Source organism: Pseudophryne corroboree, chromosome 6 (assembly GCF_028390025.1).
Source record: "Pseudophryne corroboree isolate aPseCor3 chromosome 6, aPseCor3.hap2, whole genome shotgun sequence".
In the NCBI taxonomy this organism is placed as follows: Eukaryota; Metazoa; Chordata; class Amphibia; order Anura; family Myobatrachidae; genus Pseudophryne; species Pseudophryne corroboree.
In genome coordinates this window covers 738,562,667-738,586,079 of record NC_086449.1, presented here as the reverse complement: position 1 = coordinate 738,586,079, position 23,413 = coordinate 738,562,667, and the positions used below count along the sequence as shown (strand labels likewise).

The window sequence follows — 23,413 nt, the reverse complement described above, 5'->3', positions numbered from 1 at the left end:
CGATCTGTGCTGAGCGTGCGGGGGGAGACGGGGGGGCCGCTCACTTCACCCAGCGGGTGAAGTGAGCGACCCGCTAGATTGGCCTGCATGCAGGCCAATCTAGCAGCAGCGATAGCGATGCGCGGGGCTGCGCATCGCTATCGCTGTTAGGGCTACACACGGAGCGATTTTGCTGAAAATCTAAGCAATCTAGTCAGATTCCTTAGATTATCGCTCCGTGTGTACCCCCCTTAACTCTCTCTGCACATGTTATATCTGCCCCACCTGCAGTGCACATAGGGGGTAATTCCAAGTTGATCGCAGCAGGAAATTTTTTAGCAGTTGGGCAAAACCATGTGCACTGCAGGGGAGGCAGATATAACATGTGCAGAGAGAGTTAGATTTGGGTGGGTTATTTTATTTCTGTGCAGGGAAAATACTGGCTGCTTTACGTTTACACTGCAATTTAGATTGCAGATTTAACTCTGTTTTCCTGTTTGATTATTTGTTTATGTACTCTGTAATTGGGCGCTGCGGAACCCTTGTGGCGCCATATAAATAAAGGATAATAATAATAACTCACCACACCCAAATCTATCTCTCTCTGCACATGTTATATCTGCCTCCCCTGCAGTGCACATGGTTTTGCCCAACTGCAAAAAAATTTCCTGCTGCGATCAACTTGGAATTACCTAGAGATGAGCGGGTTCGGTTCCTCGGAATCCGAAACCCCCCGAACTTCAGCCTTTTTACACGGGTCCGAGGCAGACTCGGATCTTCCCGCCTTGCTCGGTTAACCCGAGCGCGCCCGAACGTCATCATCCCGCTGTCGGATTCTCGCGAGGCTCGGATTCTATCGCGAGACTCGGATTCTATATAAGGAGCCGCGCGTCGCCGCCATTTTCACACGTGCATTGAGATTGATAGGGAGAGGACGTGGCTGGCGTCCTCTCCGTTAGAATAGATAGAGACACTTGAGTTGATTTACTACTAACTTAGTAATTTTGGGGAGCATTAGGAGTACTCAGAGTGCAGAGTTTTGCTGATAGTTACTAGTGACCACCACCAGTTTTATTTATTATTTAATATAATCCGTTCTCTGCCTGAAAAAAAACGATACACAGTCACATACCATATCTGTGCTCAGCCTCAGTGTGCTGCATGATAATATCATCTATATGTATATCTGACTGTGCTGAGTGCTCACTGCTCACACAGCTGAATTGTGGGGGAGACTGGGGTGCAGTTATAGCAGGAGTACAGTGCACACTTTTGCTGCCAGTGTGACTGACCAGTGACCACCAGTATATTGTCTGCCTGAAAAAGTTAAACACTCCTGTGGTGTTTTTTTTTTAATTCTATAAACGCATTCTGCTGACAGTGTCCAGCAGGTCCGTCATTCATTATATTATATAAATATTTACCTGCAGTAGTGTTATATTTTTTTTGTTCATCTCTATCATCTTTATCATCTCTATATTAGCAGACGCAGTACGGTAGTCCACGGCTGTGGCTACCTCTGTGTCGTCAGTGCTCGTCCAAAATTGTATACCTACCTGTGGTGGGGTTTTTTTTTCTATCTTCTTCATACTAGTAGTTTAGGAGTCTGCTGACAGTGTCCAGCAGGTCCGTCATTATATTATATATACCTGCAGTAGTGATATATATATATTTTTTATATCATTATCATCTCTATACTAGCAGACGCAGTATGGTAGTCCACGGCTGTAGCTACCTCTGTGTCGTCAGTGCTCGTCCATAGTTGTATACCTACCTGTGGTGGGGGTTTTTTTTCTATCTTCTTCATACTAGTAGTTTAGGAGTCTGCTGACAGTGTCCAGCAGGTCCGTCATTATATTATATATACCTGCAGTAGTGATATATATATATATTTTTTATATCATTATCATCTCTATACTAGCAGACGCAGTACGGTAGTCCACGGCTGTAGCTACCTCTGGGTCGTCAGTGCTCGTCCATAATTGTATACCTACCTGTGGTGGGTTTTTTTTTCTATCTTCTTCATACTAGTAGTTTAGGAGTCTGCTGACAGTGTCCAGCAGGTCCGTCATTATATTATATATACCTGCAGTAGTGATATATATATATTTTTTATATCATTATCATCTCTATACTAGCAGACGCAGTACGGTAATCCACGGCTGTAGCTACCTCTGTGTCGTCAGTGCTCGTCCATAATTGTATACCTACCTGTGGTGGGGTTTTTTTTTTCTATCTTCTTCATACTAGTAGTTTAGGAGTCTGCTGACAGTGTCCAGCAGGTCCGTCATTATATTATACATACCTGCAGTAGTGATATATATATATATTTTTTATATCATTATCATCTCTATACTAGCAGACGCAGTACGGTAGTCCACGGCTGTAGCTACCTCTGTGTCGTCAGTGCTCGTCCATAATTGTATACCTACCTGTGGTGGGGTTTTTTTTTCTATCTTCTTCATACTAGTAGTAGGAGTCTGCTGACAGTGTCCAGCAGGTCCGTCATTATATTATATATACCTGCAGTAGTGATATATATATATTTTTTATATCATTATCATCTCTATACTAGCAGACGCAGTACGGTAGTCCACGGCTGTAGCTACCTCTGTGTCGTCAGTCACTCGTCATACATAAGTATACTAGTATCCATCCATCTCCATTGTTTACCTGGGGTGCCTTTTAGTTGTGCCTATTAAAATATGGAGAACAAAAATGTTGAGGTTCCAAAAATAGGGAAAGATCAAGATCCACTTCCACCTCGTGCTGAAGCTGCTGCCACTAGTCATGGCCGAGACGATGAAATTCCATCAACGTCGTCTGCCAAGGTCGATGCCCAATGTCATAGTACAGAGCATGTAAAATCCAAAACACAAAATATCAGTAAAAAAAGGACTCAAAAATCTAAAATAAAATCGTCGGAGGAGAAGCGTAAACTTGCCAATATGCCATTTACCACACGGAGTGGCAAGGAACGGCTGAGGCCCTGGCCTATGTTCATGGCTAGTGGTTCAGCTTCACATGAGGATGGAAGCACTCAGCCTCTCGCTAGAAAAATGAAAAGACTTAAGCTGGCAAAAGCACAGCAAAGAACTGTGCGTCTTCGAAATCACAAATCCACAAGGAGAGTCCAATTGTGTCGGTTGCGATGCCTGACCTTCCCAACACTGGACGTGAAGAGCATGCGCCTTCCACCATTTGCACGCCCCCTGCAAGTGCTGGAAGGAGCACCCGCAGTCCAGTTCCTGATAGTCAGATTGAAGATGTCAGTGTTGAAGTACACCAGGATGAGGAGGATATGGGTGTTGCTGGCGCTGGGGAGGAAATTGACAAGGAGGATTCTGATGGTGAGGTGGGTTTGTTTAAGTCAGGCACCCGGGGAGACACCTGTTGTCCGTGGGAGGAATATGGCCATTGACATGCCTGGTGAAAATACCCAAAAAATCAGCTCTTCGGTGTGGAAGTATTTCAACAGAAATGCGGACAACAGGTGTCAAGCCGTGTGTTGCCTTTGTCAAGCTGTAATAAGTAGGGGTAAGGACGTTAACCACCTCGGAACATCCTCCCTTATACGTCACCTGCAGCGCATTCATCATAAGTCAGTGACAAGTTCAAAAACTTTGGGCGACAGCGGAAGCAGTCCACTGACCAGTAAATCCCTTCCTCTTGTAACCAAGCTCACGCAAACCACCCCACCAACTCCTTCAGTGTCAATTTCCTCCTTCCCCAGGAATGCCAATAGTCCTGAAGGCCATGTCACTGGCAATTCTGACGAGTCCTCTCCTGCCTGGGATTCCTCCGATGCATCCTTGAGTGTAACGCCTACTGCTGCTGGCGCTGCTGTTGTTGCTGCTGGGAGTCGATGGTCATCCCAGAGGGGAAGTCGTAAGACCACTTTTACTACTTCCACCAAGCAATTGACTGTCCAACAGTCCTTTGCGAGGAAGATGAAATATCACAGCAGTCATCCTGCTGCAAAGCGGATAACTGAGGCCTTGGCATCCTGGGCGGTGAGAAACGTGGTTCCGGTATCCATCATTACTGCAGAGCCAACTATAGACTTGTTTGAGGTACTGTGTCCCCGGTACCAAATACCATCTAGGTTCCATTTCTCTAGGCAGGCGATACCGAAAATGTACACAGACCTCAGAAAAAGACTCACCAGTGTCCTAAAAAATGCAGTTGTACCCAATGTCCACTTAACCACGGACATGTGGACAAGAGGAGCAGGGCAGACTCAGGACTATATGACTGTGACAGCCCACTGGGTAGATGTATTGACTCCCGCCGCAAGAACAGCAGCGGCGGCACCAGTAGCAGCATCTCGCAAACGCCAACTCTTTCCTAGGCAGGCTACGCTTTGTATCACCGCTTTCCAGAATACGCACACAGCTGAAAACCTCTTACGGCAACTGCGGAAGATCATCGCAGAATGGCTTACCCCAATTGGACTCTCCTGTGGATTTGTGGCATCGGACAACGCCAGCAATATTGTGTGTGCATTAAATCTGGGCAAATTCCAGCACGTCCCATGTTTTGCACATACCTTGAATTTGGTGGTGCAGAATTATTTAAAAAACGACAGGGGCGTGCAAGAGATGCTGTCGGTGGCCAGAAGAATTGCGGGACACTTTCGGCGTACAGGCACCACGTACAGAAGACTGGAGCAACACCAAAAACGCCTGAACCTGCCCTGCCATCATCTGAAGCAAGAAGTGGTAACGAGGTGGAATTCAACCCTCTATATGCTTCAGAGGTTGGAGGAGCAGCAAAAGGCCATTCAAGCCTATACAACTGACCACGATATAGGAGGTGGAATGCACCTGTCTCAAGCGCAGTGGAGAATGATTTCAACGTTGTGCAAGGTTCTGCAACCTTTTGAACTTGCCACACGTGAAGTCAGTTCAGACACTGCCAGCCTGAGTCAGGTCATTCCCCTCATCAGGCTTTTGCAGAAGAAGCTGGAGACATTGAAGGAGGAGCTAACACAGAGCGATTCCGCTAGGCATGTGGGACTTGTGGATGGAGCCCTTAATTCGCTTAACAAGGATTCACGGGTGGTCAATCTGTTGAAATCAGAGCACTACATTTTGGCCACCGTGCTCGATCCTAGATTTAAAACCTACGTTGTATCTCTCTTTTCGGCAGACACAAGTCTGCAGGGGTTCAAAGAACTGCTGGTAAGAAAATTGTCAAGTCAAGCGGAACGCGACCTGTCAACATCTCCTCCTTCACATTCTCCCGCAACTGGGGGTGCGAGGAAAAGGCTCAGAATTCCGAGCCCACCCGCTGGCGGTGATGCAGGGCAGTCTGGAGCGACTGCTGATGCTGACATCTGGTCCGGACTGAAGGACCTGCCAACGATTACGGACATGTCGTCTACTGTCACTGCATATGATTCTCTCACCATTGAAAGAATGGTGGAGGATTATATGAGTGACCGCATCCAAGTAGGCACGTCAGACAGTCCGTACGTATACTGGCAGGAAAAAGAGGCAATTTGGAGGCCCTTGCACAAACTGGCTTTATTCTACCTAAGTTGCCCTCCCACAAGTGTGTACTCCGAAAGAGTGTTTAGTGCCGCCGCTCACCTTGTCAGCAATCGGCGTACGAGGTTACTTCCAGAAAATGTGGAGAAGATGATGTTCATTAAAATGAATTATAATCAATTCCTCCGTGGAGACATTCACCAGCAGCAATTGCCTCCACAAAGTACACAGGGAGCTGAGATGGTGGATTCCAGTGGGGACGAATTGATAATCTGTGAGGAGGGGGATGTACACGGTGATGAATCAGAGGATGATGATGATGAGGTGGACATCTTGCCTCTGTAGAGCCAGTTTGTGCAAGGAGAGATTAATTGCTTCTTTTTTGGTGGGGGTCCAAACCAACCCGTCATTTCAGTCACAGTCGTGTGGCAGACCCTGTCACTGAAATGATGGGTTGGTTAAAGTGTGCATGTCCTGTTTATACAACATAAGGGTGGGTGGGAGGGCCCAAGGACAATTCCATCTTGCACCTCTTTTTTCTTTCATTTTTCTTTGCGTCATGTGCTGTTTGGGGAGTGTTTTTTGGAAGGGCCATCCTGCGTGACACTGCAGTGCCACTCCTAGATGGGCCAGGTGTTTGTGTCGGCCACTAGGGTCGCTTATCTTAGTCACACAGCTACCTCATTGCGCCTCTTTTTTTTCTTCTTTGCGTCATGTGCTGTTTGGGGAGTATTTTTTGGAAGGGCCATCCGGCCTGACACTGCAGTGCCACTCCTAGATGGGCCAGGTGTTTGTGTCGGCCACTAGGGTCGCTTAGCTTACTCACACAGCTACCTCATTGCGCCTCTTTTTTTCTTTGCGTCATGTGCTGTTTGGGGGGTGTTTTTTGGAAGGGCCATCCTGCGTGACACTGCAGTTACACTCCTAGATGGGCCAGGTGTTTGTGTCGGCCACTTGGGTCGCTGAGCTTAGTCATCCAGCGACCTCGGTGCAAATTTTAGGACTAAAAATAATATTGTGAGGTGTGAGGTGTTCAGAATAGACTGAAAAATGAGTGGAAATTATGGTTATTGAGGTTAATAATACTTTGGGATCAAAATGACCCCCAAATTCTATGATTTAAGCTGTTTTTTAGGGTTTTTTGAAAAAAACACCCAAATCCAAAACACACCCGAATCCGACAAAAAAAATTCGGTGAGGTTTTGCCAAAACGCGTTCGAACCCAAAACACGGCCACGGAACCGAACCCAAAACCAAAACACAAAACCCGAAAAATTTCCGGTGCACATCTCTAGCAATTACCCCCATGGTTTTGTCCATTAGAGAACAATTTTTCTGTGATCGGGTCTGATTAGGCCCTTTATCACATCACCAAATGCTTTGCTGTATTAAAGCAAGGATCCAGGCCATAAACAAAAACAAAAAAAGTTCTAGGGCGGTATCCTATTACATGCGGTGATTTACCACACGGTAATTATGGGCTTTTTAGCCCTTTAATACTACTGGGCTACCCAATTACAATCCATTTTTACCATGCAGCAAATCACCCATTATCGGGCGATAACACATTGGATTCATGATAAGTTTGCGGCCCCATGTGCTACCATCTGAAAACAGGTCTCCTGGGGCTGCTTATCGGGGATTCTGCTTCACGTGCCTGAGTAATACACCGCAGCTAATAGGATATCGCCCTTAATAATAACACTAAGGGGTAAATTTACTAAGATGGGAGTTCTATTTAAGATGGGATGTTGCCCATAGCAATCAATCAGATTCTACTTCGGATTTATCTAGCTCCTTCTAGAAGATAATACCTGGAATCTGATTGGTTGCTATGGGCAACATCCCATCTTAAATGGAACTCCCATCTTAGTAAATTTACCCCCAGGAGTGGAAGTTAGATTTAAAAAAAAAAAAAAAAACGACTCATTCATGACAAACCACCACTTTCTCATAAAGCAAACAATTAGACTGGTTACACACTACTAGTGCGACAAGTAATCACTCCAATGTGCCAGGCGAATATCCTTTGCCCGGCGCATCGGGAGACTGCCGGGACGCAACAGATATTAATGAGTGTTGGAACAATCACTGTTCTGTCCCTCATTAATATTCAGTGCACTGCATGCGATTGGAAGTGCAGCACGGACAATCACACGACATGTCATGTGACCCTTGGGAGTGCGCAATCAGCTGTACACACTGCATGATACAGCAGATTTGTCTTGCCAGTCTGGGCAATCATGCAAGAGTGTACCCAGCTTTACAAGCACATGATGTAGATAGGGACATGCAACATCGTGTGCTCTTATTCAAATCATTACAAGTCTTGGAACTCATGGGCTAGGAACAGAACAGAGGACCGTGACTACCAAAACATGTCATAACGCTGGAACACTGCACCCCCTAGTGCAAAAAAAAAAAAGATATTTTATTTATATATATATATATATATATATATATATATATATATAGATAGATAGATAGATAGATAGATAGATAGATAGATAGATAGATAGATAGAGAGAGAGAGACTCTGGCCCATGTTGTCACACAGTTGCTGTAGATTAGTTGGCTGCACATTCATGTTGTAAATCTCCTGTTCCCCAGCACAGAAACTCTAAGTTTACGTGAGATCTGGCCACTGAACTCATTGTCATGCTGGCGGATGCAGCTTGACAGAACGTGTACTTTGTGACATGGTGCATTATCCTGCTGAACGTCATCAGAAGGTGGTAGGCTGTAGCAGGGCCGGCGACAGGGGGGTCAAAGGGGACACCTGTACCGGGCCCCAAGGATCAGAGGGGCCCCAAGTATATGCCTCATAGTGTCCGGCAGGGATGTGAGCAGGGAATCATTATGGAGTTATTGGGGAGAGACCGACTGTGGTGTGTGTGGGGGAGGAAGGAGAGAGATAAATATTTAAATATCTGTATACTGTAGATATAGCGCAGCAAATTCCGTTGCTCTGAGGGGGCCCCAGAGATATCACTGTACCGGGCCCCAAAATGTCTGTTGACGGCCCTGGGCTGTAGCCATAAAGGGATGTACATGGTCAGCACCAATACTCGGGTAGGCTGTGGCACTTAAACAATGCTCTGTTGGTATTAAGGAGACTGTGTGTCTATAAAACATTCCATACACTAATACACCACCACAACTACCAGAATGAACTACTCACACAGGATGATTCCATCAAGTTCTGACCCTACTACATGAAAGTCATAGCAGAAATCGAGATTCATCAGACCAGGCGGCTATCCAGGTTTGGTCTTATGCTGCCATATTACCATCCACTCCAAGGTTCAAAGTGCTTTCACATGATCATAGATGCTCTTCTGCTTACTACTGTTATAACACCAGGTCATGTGACCTACTGTCGCCTTCAGCTCAGCTTGGGCCAGTCCGGCCACTCTCCTCCAACATCTCTCATTATCAAGGAGTATTTGAGCACAAAACTTCCACTCGGTGGATAATTTTTTATTTTGTGCTTCACTGTTTTTAAAAATCTACATACTGCTAAGCTTGCGAATCCCAGATGGTCAGCAGTTTCTGAGATTCTCAAATCACCAGGTCTGTCACTAACAACCATTCCACGGCGGGTAACGACACTCAGACCACATTTCTTCCCCATCCTGTTGTTTGGTGAGAGCGACGTGATTGGCTGATTAAATATTTGCAGCAATATAATAATTTATATATACACACACACTCTCTCTTCACTATTGAAAATGTGACCCAATGGTTAAAAAAAAAAAATACATGGTGACTCATGATGCCCAGATTAAAATATCTCTGTTTCTTGGCTATGAATACATAGAGAAATATTGTTTAGTTAGTGCGGGGACTCCTGAGGCCTGTAATATTTTATAGATCTATCCATGCTTAACATTACTTCACAAAACATGTCCAGGTCAGTTTGCTGGCCTCATGTACAATATAAATAAATAGTTCAATCAGTGGCACACTTAACAGTCTGGCGCAGTTTGGAGCAATGTGCTTGGAATATCTGTGTAGGAGTGGTTCTGTCAGTTATAGCACCTTTGTGCACACTGGGCCTAATTTGGAGTTGTACATAAACCCAATGTTTGCACACATCTCTGATGTTTTTGGTTCTGCGCATGCATACCCTCCAACTGTACCTTTTTGGCAGGTACAGTACCTTTTTTTATGGTCTTTACTGATTTTTGACTTTCCAAATGTCCATTGAAAGTACAGGAAAGGGGGCGTGGCCTTCACCTGTGGCCACGCCCACTTTCCTAATTTTACCTGTTTTTATGTGTAGAATGTTGGAGGGTATGCGCATGCACACTGTACATATGCAGATATGGGGCTGCAATGTCACTCTCAGTGCTCCAAACGCTGTAACATGACTGACACGCTGCTGCCGTCTGTGGGCTGCTTGTCAGGGGCGGTGTGCTGCCCATGTTTTCTAGGCGTGCTGAAGCCAGTGGCTGTGTCCTTAAGCACAGCTTGAGTGACCTGAATTCCTCGGTCATCCTGAGTGACTCAAGGGTTACTTAGATGACTGATGTTCACACACATGATCCCATGCTAGCAGCGGATCACAGTAGTGGCCAGGAGGCGGCTTTTTACACAAAACGCCTCCATATTATTGCACTGCAGCTCTGTCGCTGTGCAAACTGCGTCCAACTCTGATCTAGGCCCCATGTTACTAAGCCGTTCCAGTGTTAAATAATTTCTCCACTAAATTGTAAAAAATTATCCGGGGGGGCCGTACATAGCTAGACGATATTCACTATGCTGCGTGGAAACAAAGTGCGAAGAGGACTACAGCTCTTGAATGGACAGCGGGTGTATGCGAGTGCTACGGATATGCACAGAGATAGCAAATAATACATTATTTATTTGTGTCACGTTTTTGTGTAGGGCCATTTAAATAAGACTCACAATGCCTCAGCCTTTGACATTCCACAGCCCAATGATAGCTGCTCTCTCTGTACCGACAACAAGACTCAACATATCATATCACACTCTTGTTTCATATAAATCACTTTAACATCTACAGAGAACCTGTTTTTGGAAACAAGCAGCACAGTGATTGCATTCAGTAAACACCACTCGGGCCTCCAGACCATTGGTCTTAGTGACGTGACTGGACGTCACTTGGGCACTCAACCGGTTAATCTTATGAGTGCCCATAATGTTACCTTAATAGAGGCCTTGTCAGCAGATATTCTCCTGGAAGGCAATACTCCTTTCCAGTGGGCATATTTCCCAGTAGAAGACAAATCTCCCAGTCCATATTTGTTTTATGAAACCACGAAAACCATAAGTGGAAAAAACACGGCTTGTTGACAGTAAATCAGCTGATGTGAAATGGCAGCATGCTCTTTACATGAGATATGGAATCAAGCAGACACATTCATAAGGCTTGTATAGCTCCTGACAAGCTGGCCAGACAGCTCCTCCACCCTATTTTAGTTTTTTTTTAAACCGGGTGCAAATAAAAATTGCTTTAGCCAGTAGCAACCAGTTAGAGTCTAAGGGTAAATTGACATTTTTTTTATAACTGGTGATGTTGCTCATAGCAACCAATCAGATTCTACATAACATTTATCTACCTGCTCCTAGAATATAACTGATTCTGATTGGTTGCTATGGGTAACATTACCAGTTCTAAAAAAAAGTCCCACCTTAGTAAATTTACCCCTAACTGTCCCTTTTTTTTTTTTTTTTTTAGCAATATGGAAAATGAAAGACAACACCTAATTGATGCCATGGGTTACAATTTGTTGGTGGGGGAAGGAGGGGTGATGGTAGGGGTCATTTCTTTATTCATTGGCGGTGATACATTGGCCACTTTCAGCAATGTGGATTTAACAACAAGAAATGTGGTTTTATTTTTCCAAAATGGCTAAACGGTTGTTTAACAGATGAGCTGAGAAAATCATTGTGGCAACCTACAAAAATCTTGGGAATTACCATTTTTCCTTAGTTTGTTGCTATTATAGAATTATAGTTCAGCACGGTGTTAGTCAAGTACCATGGCAACCACAGTCACATGGCTCTCGATGAGATAATGGAACATTCTTTGAGCTCTGTCTGCATTTCCCCATGTGAACCCTACTTTCACACCTCTGTCATCTCATGGCAGGCTGAGAGTTGTCAGCCTGTGTGTGACTGGCAGGTCAAATTTGCATCCTCCAAAAATAAGCTGAAATGAGGTCATGATTTTTAGGATAGTACAATGAAAGTTATTCAGTCTATCTTTCTCATGCATTAATGCGGGTTATCAAGACAATGGATTGCAATGGTAGAGTGCAATGCATCAAAAGGGCATGCAAATGCATCAATACACAATGCACCTAAAGAGCAAGTTAGTTTGCATGCATATGTATGTACTAGCCACCAGGATCATTTACCATTTAATATAAAGTTATTCACATTTTATTTTTAATGGACCTATGAGATACTAATGGGGAGTTAATCAAACTTTCTAAAGAGGACCAGAGGTGGTTTTACCCATAGCAACCAGATTCTTGCTATCAATCTATCATCTATAGCAGGCCTGGCCAACCTGTGGCTCTCCAGATGTAGTGAAACTACACATCCCAGCATGCCTTGCCACAGTTTTAGCATTCCCTAACAGCAAAACTGTGGCAAGGCATGATGGGACTTGTAGTTTTACAACAGCTGGAGAGCCACAGGTTGGCCAGGCCTGATCTATAGGCAATATCTCACTGAAACAGATTGTTCCTTGAAAGGGATCAGGGAACAGAGAAGTAAACCTCTTTGTGGGGGCACTCTTTAAATATAAATATAATTATCGTTTAAAACGTAACTTTTATTCATTTTCAAATAAAATATGATATTTATCCTTTCTTTAACAGGGTTTTTATGTGATTTTTTTTAGATATTTTTATGTATTTTTATTTATTAACAAATAATAAAGAAAATAAATCAAAAAGCAAAAGGTAAGTATTTTGATTCCCTTACAGTAGAAGTTTTATATTTTAATAATTCAGACCTCTATATGCGGGTTTACCCACGGGTGAAAATATAATGGACTGTGTAACGAATAGGTAATTCACAGCAAAATAATAGAAAAAAAGTTTTTGTTAAAAAAGTGGTCAGAAAATAATCTTATGACCACAATGGCACTGTAGTAATCCAAACGGAGCTGCTTGCCTACAACATGTTTTCTAAAGTATAAACAGAGAAGATTATCTTATTTATACCTAAACAGTGGGAGAACTAAGTACACCAGTTGCTGTTAATATCAAATTATCAATCACGTCTTAGTTTCCAACATACTCAGTGGACATTGTTATGTGAGCAGTTAGCAAGTAATATATCTGTTTCCTATTGGGAAGAGAAAGGAAGGAAGAAAAAAGCTCTACATAGATAACAGCACTTGTTTTTTGGCCACAAATGTATCAAGAATTTTTCTTCTGTAACCTAGAAAATAACTTTTTGTTAATTTGAAACATAACATTTGTTGCAAAAACAAATCAGGTGCCTGAGTGAGCTCAATCCCCCTGTAAATGAAAATAATCTATTGTACAGAACGTGTCGCTTGTAACTTGATGGTCTGGTTCCTTGGAAATATGACACAATTGTTATAAACTGAGACGTCACATTAGGCTCAATCCTCCTGTAAATAAATTAACCTAAGGCACAGACATATTACTAATGGCTGAGAATTCTCATATTATAAGCCAATGATAATTTGGTGCAATAGTGATCATAGAGTTATGTTTTAACATTTGTAATTTTCAAGAATACTCTGTAGACAGTAAGTAGCCCGTCCCATGTGTCTGCCTAACTTCTGCTGCCTTCCCATGTGCGTGCTGGCACACAGTGAATGGGAGGTGAGAGAGTTAACCAAACGGCGGCGGGCTGAAGAAAGAAAGAAGTGATTCTGCAGTCGTCCGCTACGGCACCCTGCAGCCCTGTTAACAAGATGTCATCGCAGGGCTTGGCAGGTACCGCCGTGCAGGCGATGAGAGCACACTGAATACCTAACGGGGAGAGAGTGTCCCCGTATGAAGCAGCCGTGGCAAGCGTCTCCGTCAGTGCCGATGGTCCGGTCCCAGTGACGTGTGGCGGGATTTCCGTAAATAGCGTCACATGACGCTCAGGAACAGGTACTGGACATACGTTTCACCCTCACCCCTGTGGAGGGTGAAACGTACGTCCAGTACCTGTTCCTGAGCGTCATGTGACGCTATTTCCGGAAATCCCGCCACACGTCACTGGGACCGGACCATCGGCACTGACGGAGACGCTTGCCACGGCTGCTTCATACGGGGACACTCTCTCCCCGTTAGGTATTCAGTGTGCTCTCATCGCCTGCACGGCGGTACCTGCCAAGCCCTGCGATGACATCTTGTTAACAGGGCTGCAGGGTGCCGTAGCGGACGACTGCAGAATCACTTCTTTCTTTCTTCAGCCCGCCGCCGTTTGGTTAACTCTCTCACCTCCCATTCACTGTGTGCCAGCACGCACATGGGAAGGCAGCAGAAGTTAGGCAGACACATGGGACGGGCTACTTACTGTCTACAGAGTATTCTTGAAAATTACAAATGTTAAAACATAACTCTATGATCACTATTGCACCAAATTATCATTGGCTTATAATATGAGAATTCTCAGCCATTAGTAATATGTCTGTGCCTTAGGTTAATTTATTTACAGGAGGATTGAGCCTAATGTGACGTCTCAGTTTATAACAATTGTGTCATATTTCCAAGGAACCAGACCATCAAGTTACAAGCGACACGTTCTGTACAATAGATTATTTTCATTTACAGGGGGATTGAGCTCACTCAGGCACCTGATTTGTTTTTGCAACAAATGTCATGTTTCAAATGAACAAAAAGTTATTTTCTAGGTTACAGAAGAAAAATTCTTGATACATTTGTGGCCAAAAAACAAGTGCTGTTATCTATGTAGAGCTTTTTTCTTCCTTCCTTTCTCTTCCCAATAGGAAACAGATATATTACTTGCTAAATGCTCACATAACAATGTCCACTGAGTATGTTGGAAACTAAAACGTGATTGATAATTTGATATTAACAGCAACTGGTGTACTTAGTTCTCCCACTGTTTAGGTATAAATAAGATAATCTTCTCTGTTTATACTTTGGAAAACATGTTGTAGGCAAGCAGCTCCGTTTGGATTACTACAGTGCCATTGTGGTCATAAGATTATTTTCTGACCACTTTTTTAACAAAAACTTTTTTTCTATTATTTTGCTGTGAATTACCTATTCGTTACACAGTCCATTATATTTTCACCCGTGGGTAAACCCGCATATAGAGGTCTGAATTATTAAAATATAAAACTTCTACTGTAAGGGAATCAAAATACTTACCTTTTGCTTTTTGATTTATTTTCTTTATTATTTGTTAATAAATAAAAATACATAAAAATATCTAAAAAAAATCACATAAAAACCCTGTTAAAGAAAGGATAAATATCATATTTTATTTGAAAATTAATAAAAGTTACGTTTTAAACGATAATTATATTTATATTTAAAGAGTGCCCCCACAAAGAGGTTTACTTCTCTGTTCCCTGATCCCTTTCAAGGAACAATCTGTTTCAGTGATTTATTTGTCATTTACCTCGGGGAGCACCACCAGCAGATTGATTAAATCTGGATTATCTCCATTAACTACTTTCCTTATTGCTGGTCTAACATACACATTGTGATACCGTTGACTTACTTTTTATAATTGGTTGTGCAGGAATATTCCCTCCTTTTCCCCATAGGCAATATCTCCACTGTTCCTCTTTACAAGGTTTGATAAATCTCCCCTTAGTTATTGTAATGGTGCCCATACACTTGTGAGATAATCGGTGCTAACCTTCGATTTCGACCGTATCTGTGAGAAATCGAAGGATTGTATGCACATTTTAGGTACCTTTCGACGCGATGAATCTCACGTCTCAGGATAGTATGAGCTGCACTTAATATTTATTGAATCGCAGTGCGATCGCATGTAGTTTTAAAAACACATGCTATATATCGCACTGCGACGTGCGATGGGTACCCGTCGGGAGTGGCTAGAGGCCGCTCCCACTCGGCGGTGACGTGCCCATCACATGATTACCATGCGATCTATCGCATGATCGCATGGTAATCACTTTGGCAGTTCAGGTGCAAGTTCATCGCACCTGAACTGCCAGTGCGATGCCCAGCGATGTCGCGTCGTGGGGCATCGCACAAGTGTATGGGCACCATAACTGCTGCCACTATTTTATTGTACAACCAAACGTGATGCACTGAGGGGAATTCAATTGTTTGAAAAGTTGGTTGGGTTTCTATTAGATAGGAAAAAACAGACACCCAACTGACTTTTCAAACACTTGAATCTCCCCCATTGTATCCGTCTCCTTATGAGTACCAGGTACATGCAGCATAAAAATGTGGTAACCCCTACGCTCCTCCTAATGTCTCCTGCACCCTGTCCTCTAATACAGCAAGTAATGCATAGCCAGAATTACTAATACAATACACTATACAATGGTATCCGGTCTTTAGATCGACAGCACTTAGGTCGACACTTATTAGGTCGACCACTACTGGTCAACATGGTCACTAAGACCACATGGCAAAGGTCGTCACATGAAAAGGTCGACATAAGTTTTTAACTTTTTCATACTTTACGATCCATGTGGACTATGATTGGGAATAGTAACCTTGCCCGAAGCATGTGAGGTGACACGGTGCACTAATTGGGATATCCGGTCAATTTACGAAGAAAACGACACCAAAAATATAAAAAACTCATAATCGACTCTTTTCCATGTTGACCTAATGACCGTGTCGACCTATTTAAGGTGTCGACCTAGTCACTGTCGACCAGCAGTGGTTGACCTAGTTACTGTCGACCCTATGATCCATACCCCTATATAATAGACAAGTACTATTGTTACATACCCTCCAACATTTTACACATAAAAACCGGTACAAATTCGAAAAGGTTCCTATACTTACAATGGAAGTTTGGAGAGCCAAAAATCGGTACAGACCATAAAAAGTTGGAGGGTACGTTGTTACTAATGAAGGATTTAGAAATACCGGAAAATGGAAGTCAAATTTATCCCAGTTACAAGATGACAAAAACATGTTCTGGCCTCAGTGTGTAACATTCTGAGGGACTACGTGGTATTTGGGCTCCACCACGGCTTGCAGACATTGCAGATGTGGTCTGTGTTTCTGTGAACCTGCACTGCAAACCTTCATACCTAGATTATGACCAAAGTTGAACACTCATCGTGCAACTTATACACACATAGTACTTTACAACCCCTCATGTATATTGCTTTGACTCTTTATTCTCCCGATCAGATTACTGTAAAAAGAAATATATAACCATTACCCAAGTATAAGAATAGATTGAATGCTTTTTATTTTCACTTCACAATAAGTACCATTAAGAAGGCTGCCTTTCAGCTATATATATTAATGTGTTTAAATTCTATTTTAGAGTCTGCTTATAATATGTTTACTCTGATACCACATTATAGTACAGCTATTACTAAGATGTAATTATCATAGCATAAGATATGTGACAGAGGAGTACAAACACGCTGGAGCCCATGTTGGATGAGTGAGGAAATGGGTTACCCACAAGCAGTGGCCATGGGTTGTGTTTACCAGGTTAAGTATGGATTCTGCCTTGCAAGGGTTTTCCCATGTGAGGATCTGGAAAATATTGCACCCAGTAATCTGTCTGCATCGCCAAGCTCAATACCCTACGTCAGCAGCAGATGGACACCGCTCCATGCCCTAAATCAGCCAGTGGAGGCGAGACAGAGATGACTTCATGCCCTATATCAGTCCGCGGAGGCAGATGGTGATGTCTCCATGCTCTAAATCAGCCAGTGGAGGGGGAGAGAGATGGCTTCACGCCCTATATCAGTCCGCGGAGGCAGATGGTGATGTCTCCATGCCCTAAAGCCAGCTGAGGTGGAGAAAGATGGCTCCCTGCCATAAATCAGCCAGCGAAGGTGGAGAGAGATGGCTCCATGCCCTACATCATGCAGCGGAGGTGGCGAAAGATGGCTCCATGCCCTACACCAGCCAGCAGAGGTGAAGAATGAGTCTCCATGCCCTATGTCAGCCAGCAGATGTGGAGAGTGAGGCTCCCTGCCCTACATCAGCCGGCAGAGGTGGAGATTGATGGCTCCATGCCCTATATCAGCCGGTGGAGGTGGATAGAGATTGCTCCTTGCCCTACATCAGCCAGTGGAGGACAGAGATAGCTCCATGCCCTATATCAGCCAGCAGTGGTGGAAAGGAAAGGCTCCATGCCCTACATCAGTCAGCAGATGTGGAGAGGGAAGGCCCCATGCCCTACATCAGCCAGCGGAGGTGGAGAAGGATGGCTCTATGTCCTACATCAGCCAGCAGTGGTGGAGAGGGAAGGCCCCACGCCCTGCACCAGCCAGCAGAGGTGGAGAGTGATGGCTCCATGCCCTACATCAGCCAGGGAAGGTGGATAGAGATTACTCTATCCTCTGTCAGCCAGAGGAGGTGAATTTCGATGGTAAGGAGATGAAGCAATTAGAATATTAATTAGACCAATTAGTATGCTAGTCACAATACTCACCGGAACCTGCTCTTGGGCAAACACTGTTATGATGTGGACATCTGTTCTAGTGGCAAATTTCTGTCAACATTAACTTTAAAAATACAACAACTGAAAGAGCTTGCTGGACTTTATAACAATGGAAGGCTCAAACAACCTAATCCTTTCCTGGAAGACATGTTTGTTCAGTTTGCCCAGCAAGATCAGAGTTAAGTATGAAGAAGAGCTATTCTGAACTTCAAATGTGGATTAGTAGTCTAGGTGTGGTACAGAAAAATGCACAGACTCGCTGCCACACCTATTCCTTCTCATAAACTTTGTTGGAACTAATTTATCTGTTATCATCGGAAACAATAACTTTACTTATTTCGTTTACTTGTCTATGCAATCGTGAAACCAATCAGCTCCAGGCTTCCATAGTAAACCTGTCACCTACACATACTGTGGATTCAGCCATATTGTGAAACCAATACTTCATTCACTGTGAGCTGGTGACATCACGATGGCATGAATTGACCTGATGCCTCCATGATGCCACTAGTTCATAGTGAAATGACAGGTTCGACACTGGTTACGTACACAATATGGCTGCCTATACTGCAAGTTCTGGCCGGTCCCAATCCCTATAACAACCACAACACAAAGCAGAATAAATGGGCTATAGTCGATCCAGCTCTACTCACAGAGTATAAATTCTGCAAAATCCAAATCTACAAATAAAGCGTAGAATGACACGGCAAAAGCAGAACGTACATAGAGGTGATCTATACAGAGGATGACTACATACCTGTGGCACAGAGCGCAATAAACGTCTGAGCATGCTTCCGCACCAGGAGCAACTTCTCTTTAGGTAAAGGCAGCTTTCGTAATATATGTTCAATAAAGTCATGTGGTGTCACCGCAGCAAGGTTCCACTTCAACTTTCCCAAAACCACCAGCTCCCACTCCTGGAAACAAAGGAGATTGAAAGCTCAGCTAGGGCCGGTTCCCATCCTGCGTCATAATTTGACATCACTATTTTCCAGCACTGAAACATACGTCTTTAGTTGTGAGTGAATGGCAACTGAGGAGGTCTACTCTTTCTCTCTAGCCTGGAAATGTCACACGTCTGTAATCATAAAATACTTTAAAACAGTCCCTAAGTAACACAACTGTGTGCATGCCGTGCTACTAGCTGAATTCACAACCGCTATAATAGATGTAGTTGATTTCTATGGTTTAACAAGTGAAGGCAAACTGATGATTGTAATTAAAGCTAGGTACACACTATCCAATGATTAGGTCGCTAATTGGCTGATTGGCTATATACGTTATGCAGGAGCGTTAGCGTTTTTAACCAATAAATGCTGAAAACGCTCCTGTTTGGGTGAACGATAGATATAGTGCATACTGCACACAATGTATCGCTCCTGATCTTACTATTCCATAGTGAGAAAGGATATAACACACTAAGCAACAATTTATTCAGAGTGTACACATGTGCTCCTATTTGATAATCGATTCATCGGATTGGAGCATTCATCGGAACGGCATGCACTATCGTCTAGTAGAGAATTTCCCAAACTCTGCCATTACAGTCCAGGTTTTAAGGCTATCCATGCTTAAGTACAAGTGATTTAATTAATACCTCAACTAATATGATTTAACCATCTAGACTCAAGCATGGATAGTCTTAAAACCTTTTGGGAAACTCTGGTCTAGTGTGTACCCGGCTTAAATGCAGCTGCATAACAATATGCAAATAATAAACCAAAAAGTTGTTATAGTGAAATAAATATACCAAAGTAGGTTAGTATTAAAACCTTATTCATTGTGCAAGAAAATAATCCTTAATCAGCAGGCATTAAGGAGGCCAATACTGAAAAGGGATTTGCAAATGAAAATGCAATTCGTTTATACATGAGACCATTTTCTTTTATATATTATGGTAGTGATCTGTTCCCACTGGCACTTTAAAATAAGCACATGTCCATGTGGGTAGAAGGGACTTAAACCCAACCTCACAGAATTCTGTGTCCCAGCATGAATAGCTTGAAATAAGTGATGCATTGTGATTTCTTGGTGAAAAGAGTTCCTATGTTTATATCTGTAGGGAAGATTTCCCTACTTACTAAACAGAAGTCATTATCAGCCCTATAGCTAGCTACAAAAGGCAGCTGTAACTTCCTGTAGCTATCTACAAAAGATAGCTGCAACTTCCTGTTGCTAGTTACAAAAGGCAGCTGTAACTTCATGCATCTAGCTACAAAAGGCAGCTGTAACTTCCTGTAGCTATCTACAAAAGGCATCTGCAACTTCCTGTAGCTAGTTACAAAAGGCAGCTGTAACTTCCTGCAACTGGTTACAAAAGGCAGCTGTAACTTCCTGCAACTAGTTACAAAAGGCAGCTGTAACTTCCAGCAGCTAGCTACAAAAGGTAGCTGCAACTTCCTGCAGCTAGCTACAAAAGGCAGCTGAAACTTCCTGCAGCTAGCTACAAAAGGCAGGTGTAACTTCCTGCAGCTAGCTACAAAAGGCAGGTGTAACTTCCTGCAGCTGCTACAAAAGGCAGCTGTAACTTCCTGCAGCTAGCTACAAAAGGCAGCTGTAACTTCCTGCAGCTAGCTACAAAAGGCAGCTGTAACTTCCTGCAGCTAGCTACAAAAGGCAGCTGTAACTTCCTGCAGCTAGCTACAAAAGGCAGCTGTAACTTCCTGCAGCTAGCTACAAAAGGCAGCTGTAACTTCCTGCAGCTAGCTACAAAAGGCAGCTGTAACTTCCTGCAGCTAGCTACAAAAGGCAGCTGTAACTTCCTGCAGCTAGCTACAAAAGGCAGCTGTAACTTCCTGCAGCTAGCTACAAAAGGCAGCTGTAACTTCCTGCAGCTAGTTACAAAAGGCAGCTGTAACCTCCTGCATCTAGGTACAAAAGGAAGCTGTAACTTCCTGCATCTAGCTATAAAAGGCAGCTGTAACTTCCTGCAGTTAGCTACAAAAGGCAGCTGTAACTTCCTGTAGCTAGTTACAAAAGGGAGCTGCAACTTCCTGCATCTAGCTGCAAAAGGCATCTGTAACTTCCTGCATCTAGTTACAAAAGTCAGCTGTAACTTCCTGCATCTAGCTACAAAAGGCATCTGTAACATCTTGCATCTAGTTACAAAAGTCAGCTGTAACTTCCTGCATCTAGTTACAAAAGGCAGCTGTAACCTCCTGTAGCTAGTTACAAAAGGCAACAGCAACTTCCTGCAACTAGTTACAAAAGGCAACAGCAACTTCCTGCATCTAGCTATAAAAGGCAACTGTAACTTCCTGCAGTTAGCTACAAAAGGCAGCTGTAACGTCCTGTAGCTAGTTACAAAAGGCAGCTGTAACCTCCTGCATCTAGCTACAAAAGGCAGCTGTAACTTCCTGCATCTAGCTACAAAAGGCAGCTGTAACGTTCTGCAACTAATTACAAAAGGCAGCTGTAACTTCCTGCATATAGCTACAAAAGGCAGCTGTAACGTTCTGCAACTAATTACAAAAGGCAGCTGTAACATTCTGCATCTAGTTACAAAAGGCAGCTGTAACTGCCTGCAGTTAGCTACAAAAGGCAGCTGTAACTTCCTGCAGTTAGCTACAAAAGGCAGATGTAACCTCCTGTAGCTAGTTACAAAAGGCAGCTGCAACTCCCTGCAACTAGTTGCAAAAGGCAGCTGTAACTTCCTGCATCTAGCTACAAAAGGCAACTGTAACTTCCTGTAGCTATCTACAAAAGGCAGCTGTAACTTCCTGTAGCTAGTTACAAAAGGCATCTGCAACTTCCTGTAGTTAGTTACAAAAGGCAGCTGTAACTTCCTGTAGTTGGTTACAAAAGGCATCTGCAACTTCCTGTAGCCTGTTACAAAAGGCAGCTGTAACTTCATGCATCTAGCTACAAAAGGCAGCTGTAACGTCCTGTAGCTAGTTACAAAAGGCAGCTGTAACTTCCTGCAACTAGTTACAAAAGGCAGCTGTAACTTCCTGCAGCTAGCTACAAAAGGTAGCTGCAACTTCCTGCAGTTAGCTACAAAAGGCAGCTGTAACTTCCTGTACATAGCTACAAAAGGCAGCTGTAACTTCCTGCAGTTAGCTACAAAAGGCAGCTGTAACTTCCTGTAGCTAGTTACAAATGGCAGCTGTAACCTCCTGCATCTAGGTACAAAAGGAAGCTGTAACTTCCTGCATCTAGCTATAAAAGGCAGTTGTAACTTCCTGCAGTTAGCTACAAAAGGCAGCTGTAACTTCCTGTAGCTAGTTACAAAAGGGAGCTGCAACTTCCTGCATCTAGCTACAAAAGGCATATGTAACTTCCTGCATCTAGTTACAAAAGTCAACTGTAACTTCCTGCATCTAGCTACAAAAGGCATCTGTAACTTCTTGCATCTACTTACAAAAGTCAGCTGTAACTTCCTGCATCTAGTTACAAAAGGCAGCTGTAACCTCCTGTAGCTAGTTACAAAAGGCAACAGCAACTTACTGCAACTAGTTACAAAAGGCAACAGCAACTTACTGCAACTAGTTACAAAAGGCAACAGCAACTTACTGCAACTAGTTACAAAAGGCAACAGCAACTTACTGCAACTAGTTACAAAAGGCAACAGCAACTTCCTGCATCTAGCTATAAAAGGCAACTGTAACTTCCTGCAGTTAGCTACAAAAGGCAGCTGTAACGTCCTGTAGCTAGTTACAAAAGGCAGCTGTAACCTCCTGCATCTAGCTACAAAAGGCAGCTGTAACTTCCTGCATCTAGCTACAAAAGGCAGCTGTAACGTTCTGCAACTAATTACAAAAGGCAGCTGTAACTTCCTGCATATAGCTACAAAAGGCAGCTGTAACGTTCTGCAACTAATTACAAAAGGCAGCTGTAACATTCTGCATCTAGTTACAAAAGGCAGCTGTAACTGCCTGCAGTTAGCTACAAAAGGCAGCTGTAACTTCCTGCAGTTAGCTACAAAAGGCAGATGTAACCTCCTGTAGCTAGTTACAAAAGGCAGCTGCAACTCCCTGAAACTAGTTGCAAAAGGCAGCTGTAACTTCCTGCATCTAGCTACAAAAGGCAACTGTAACTTCCTGTAGCTATCTACAAAAGGCAGCTGTAACTTCCTGTAGCTAGTTACAAAAGGCATCTGCAACTTCCTGTAGTTAGTTACAAAAGGCAGCTGTAACTTCCTGTAGTTGGTTACAAAAGGCAGCTGTAACTTCCTGTAGTTAGTTACAAAAGGCAGCTGTAACTTCCTGTAGTTAGTTACAAAAGGCAGCTGTAACTTCATGCATCTAGCTACAAAAGGCAGCTGTGACTTCCTGTAGCTATCTACAAAAGGCAGCTGTAACTTCCTGTAGCTAGTTACAAAAGGCATCTGCAACTTCCTGTAGCCT

At 43.4% G+C, this 23,413-nt stretch overlaps 1 protein-coding gene across 1 annotated transcript in view; it reads right to left on the bottom strand.

The window, feature by feature from the left end:
* CCND2 (cyclin D2) overlaps nucleotides 1-23,413 on the bottom strand; it is a 69,985-nt gene that overhangs the window by 36,172 nt on the left and 10,400 nt on the right. The window contains exon 3 of the mRNA XM_063928474.1: nucleotides 18,826-18,985. Within this exon, the coding sequence (XP_063784544.1) occupies nucleotides 18,826-18,985 (160 nt within the window). The remainder of the gene's footprint in view (nucleotides 1-18,825; nucleotides 18,986-23,413) is intronic.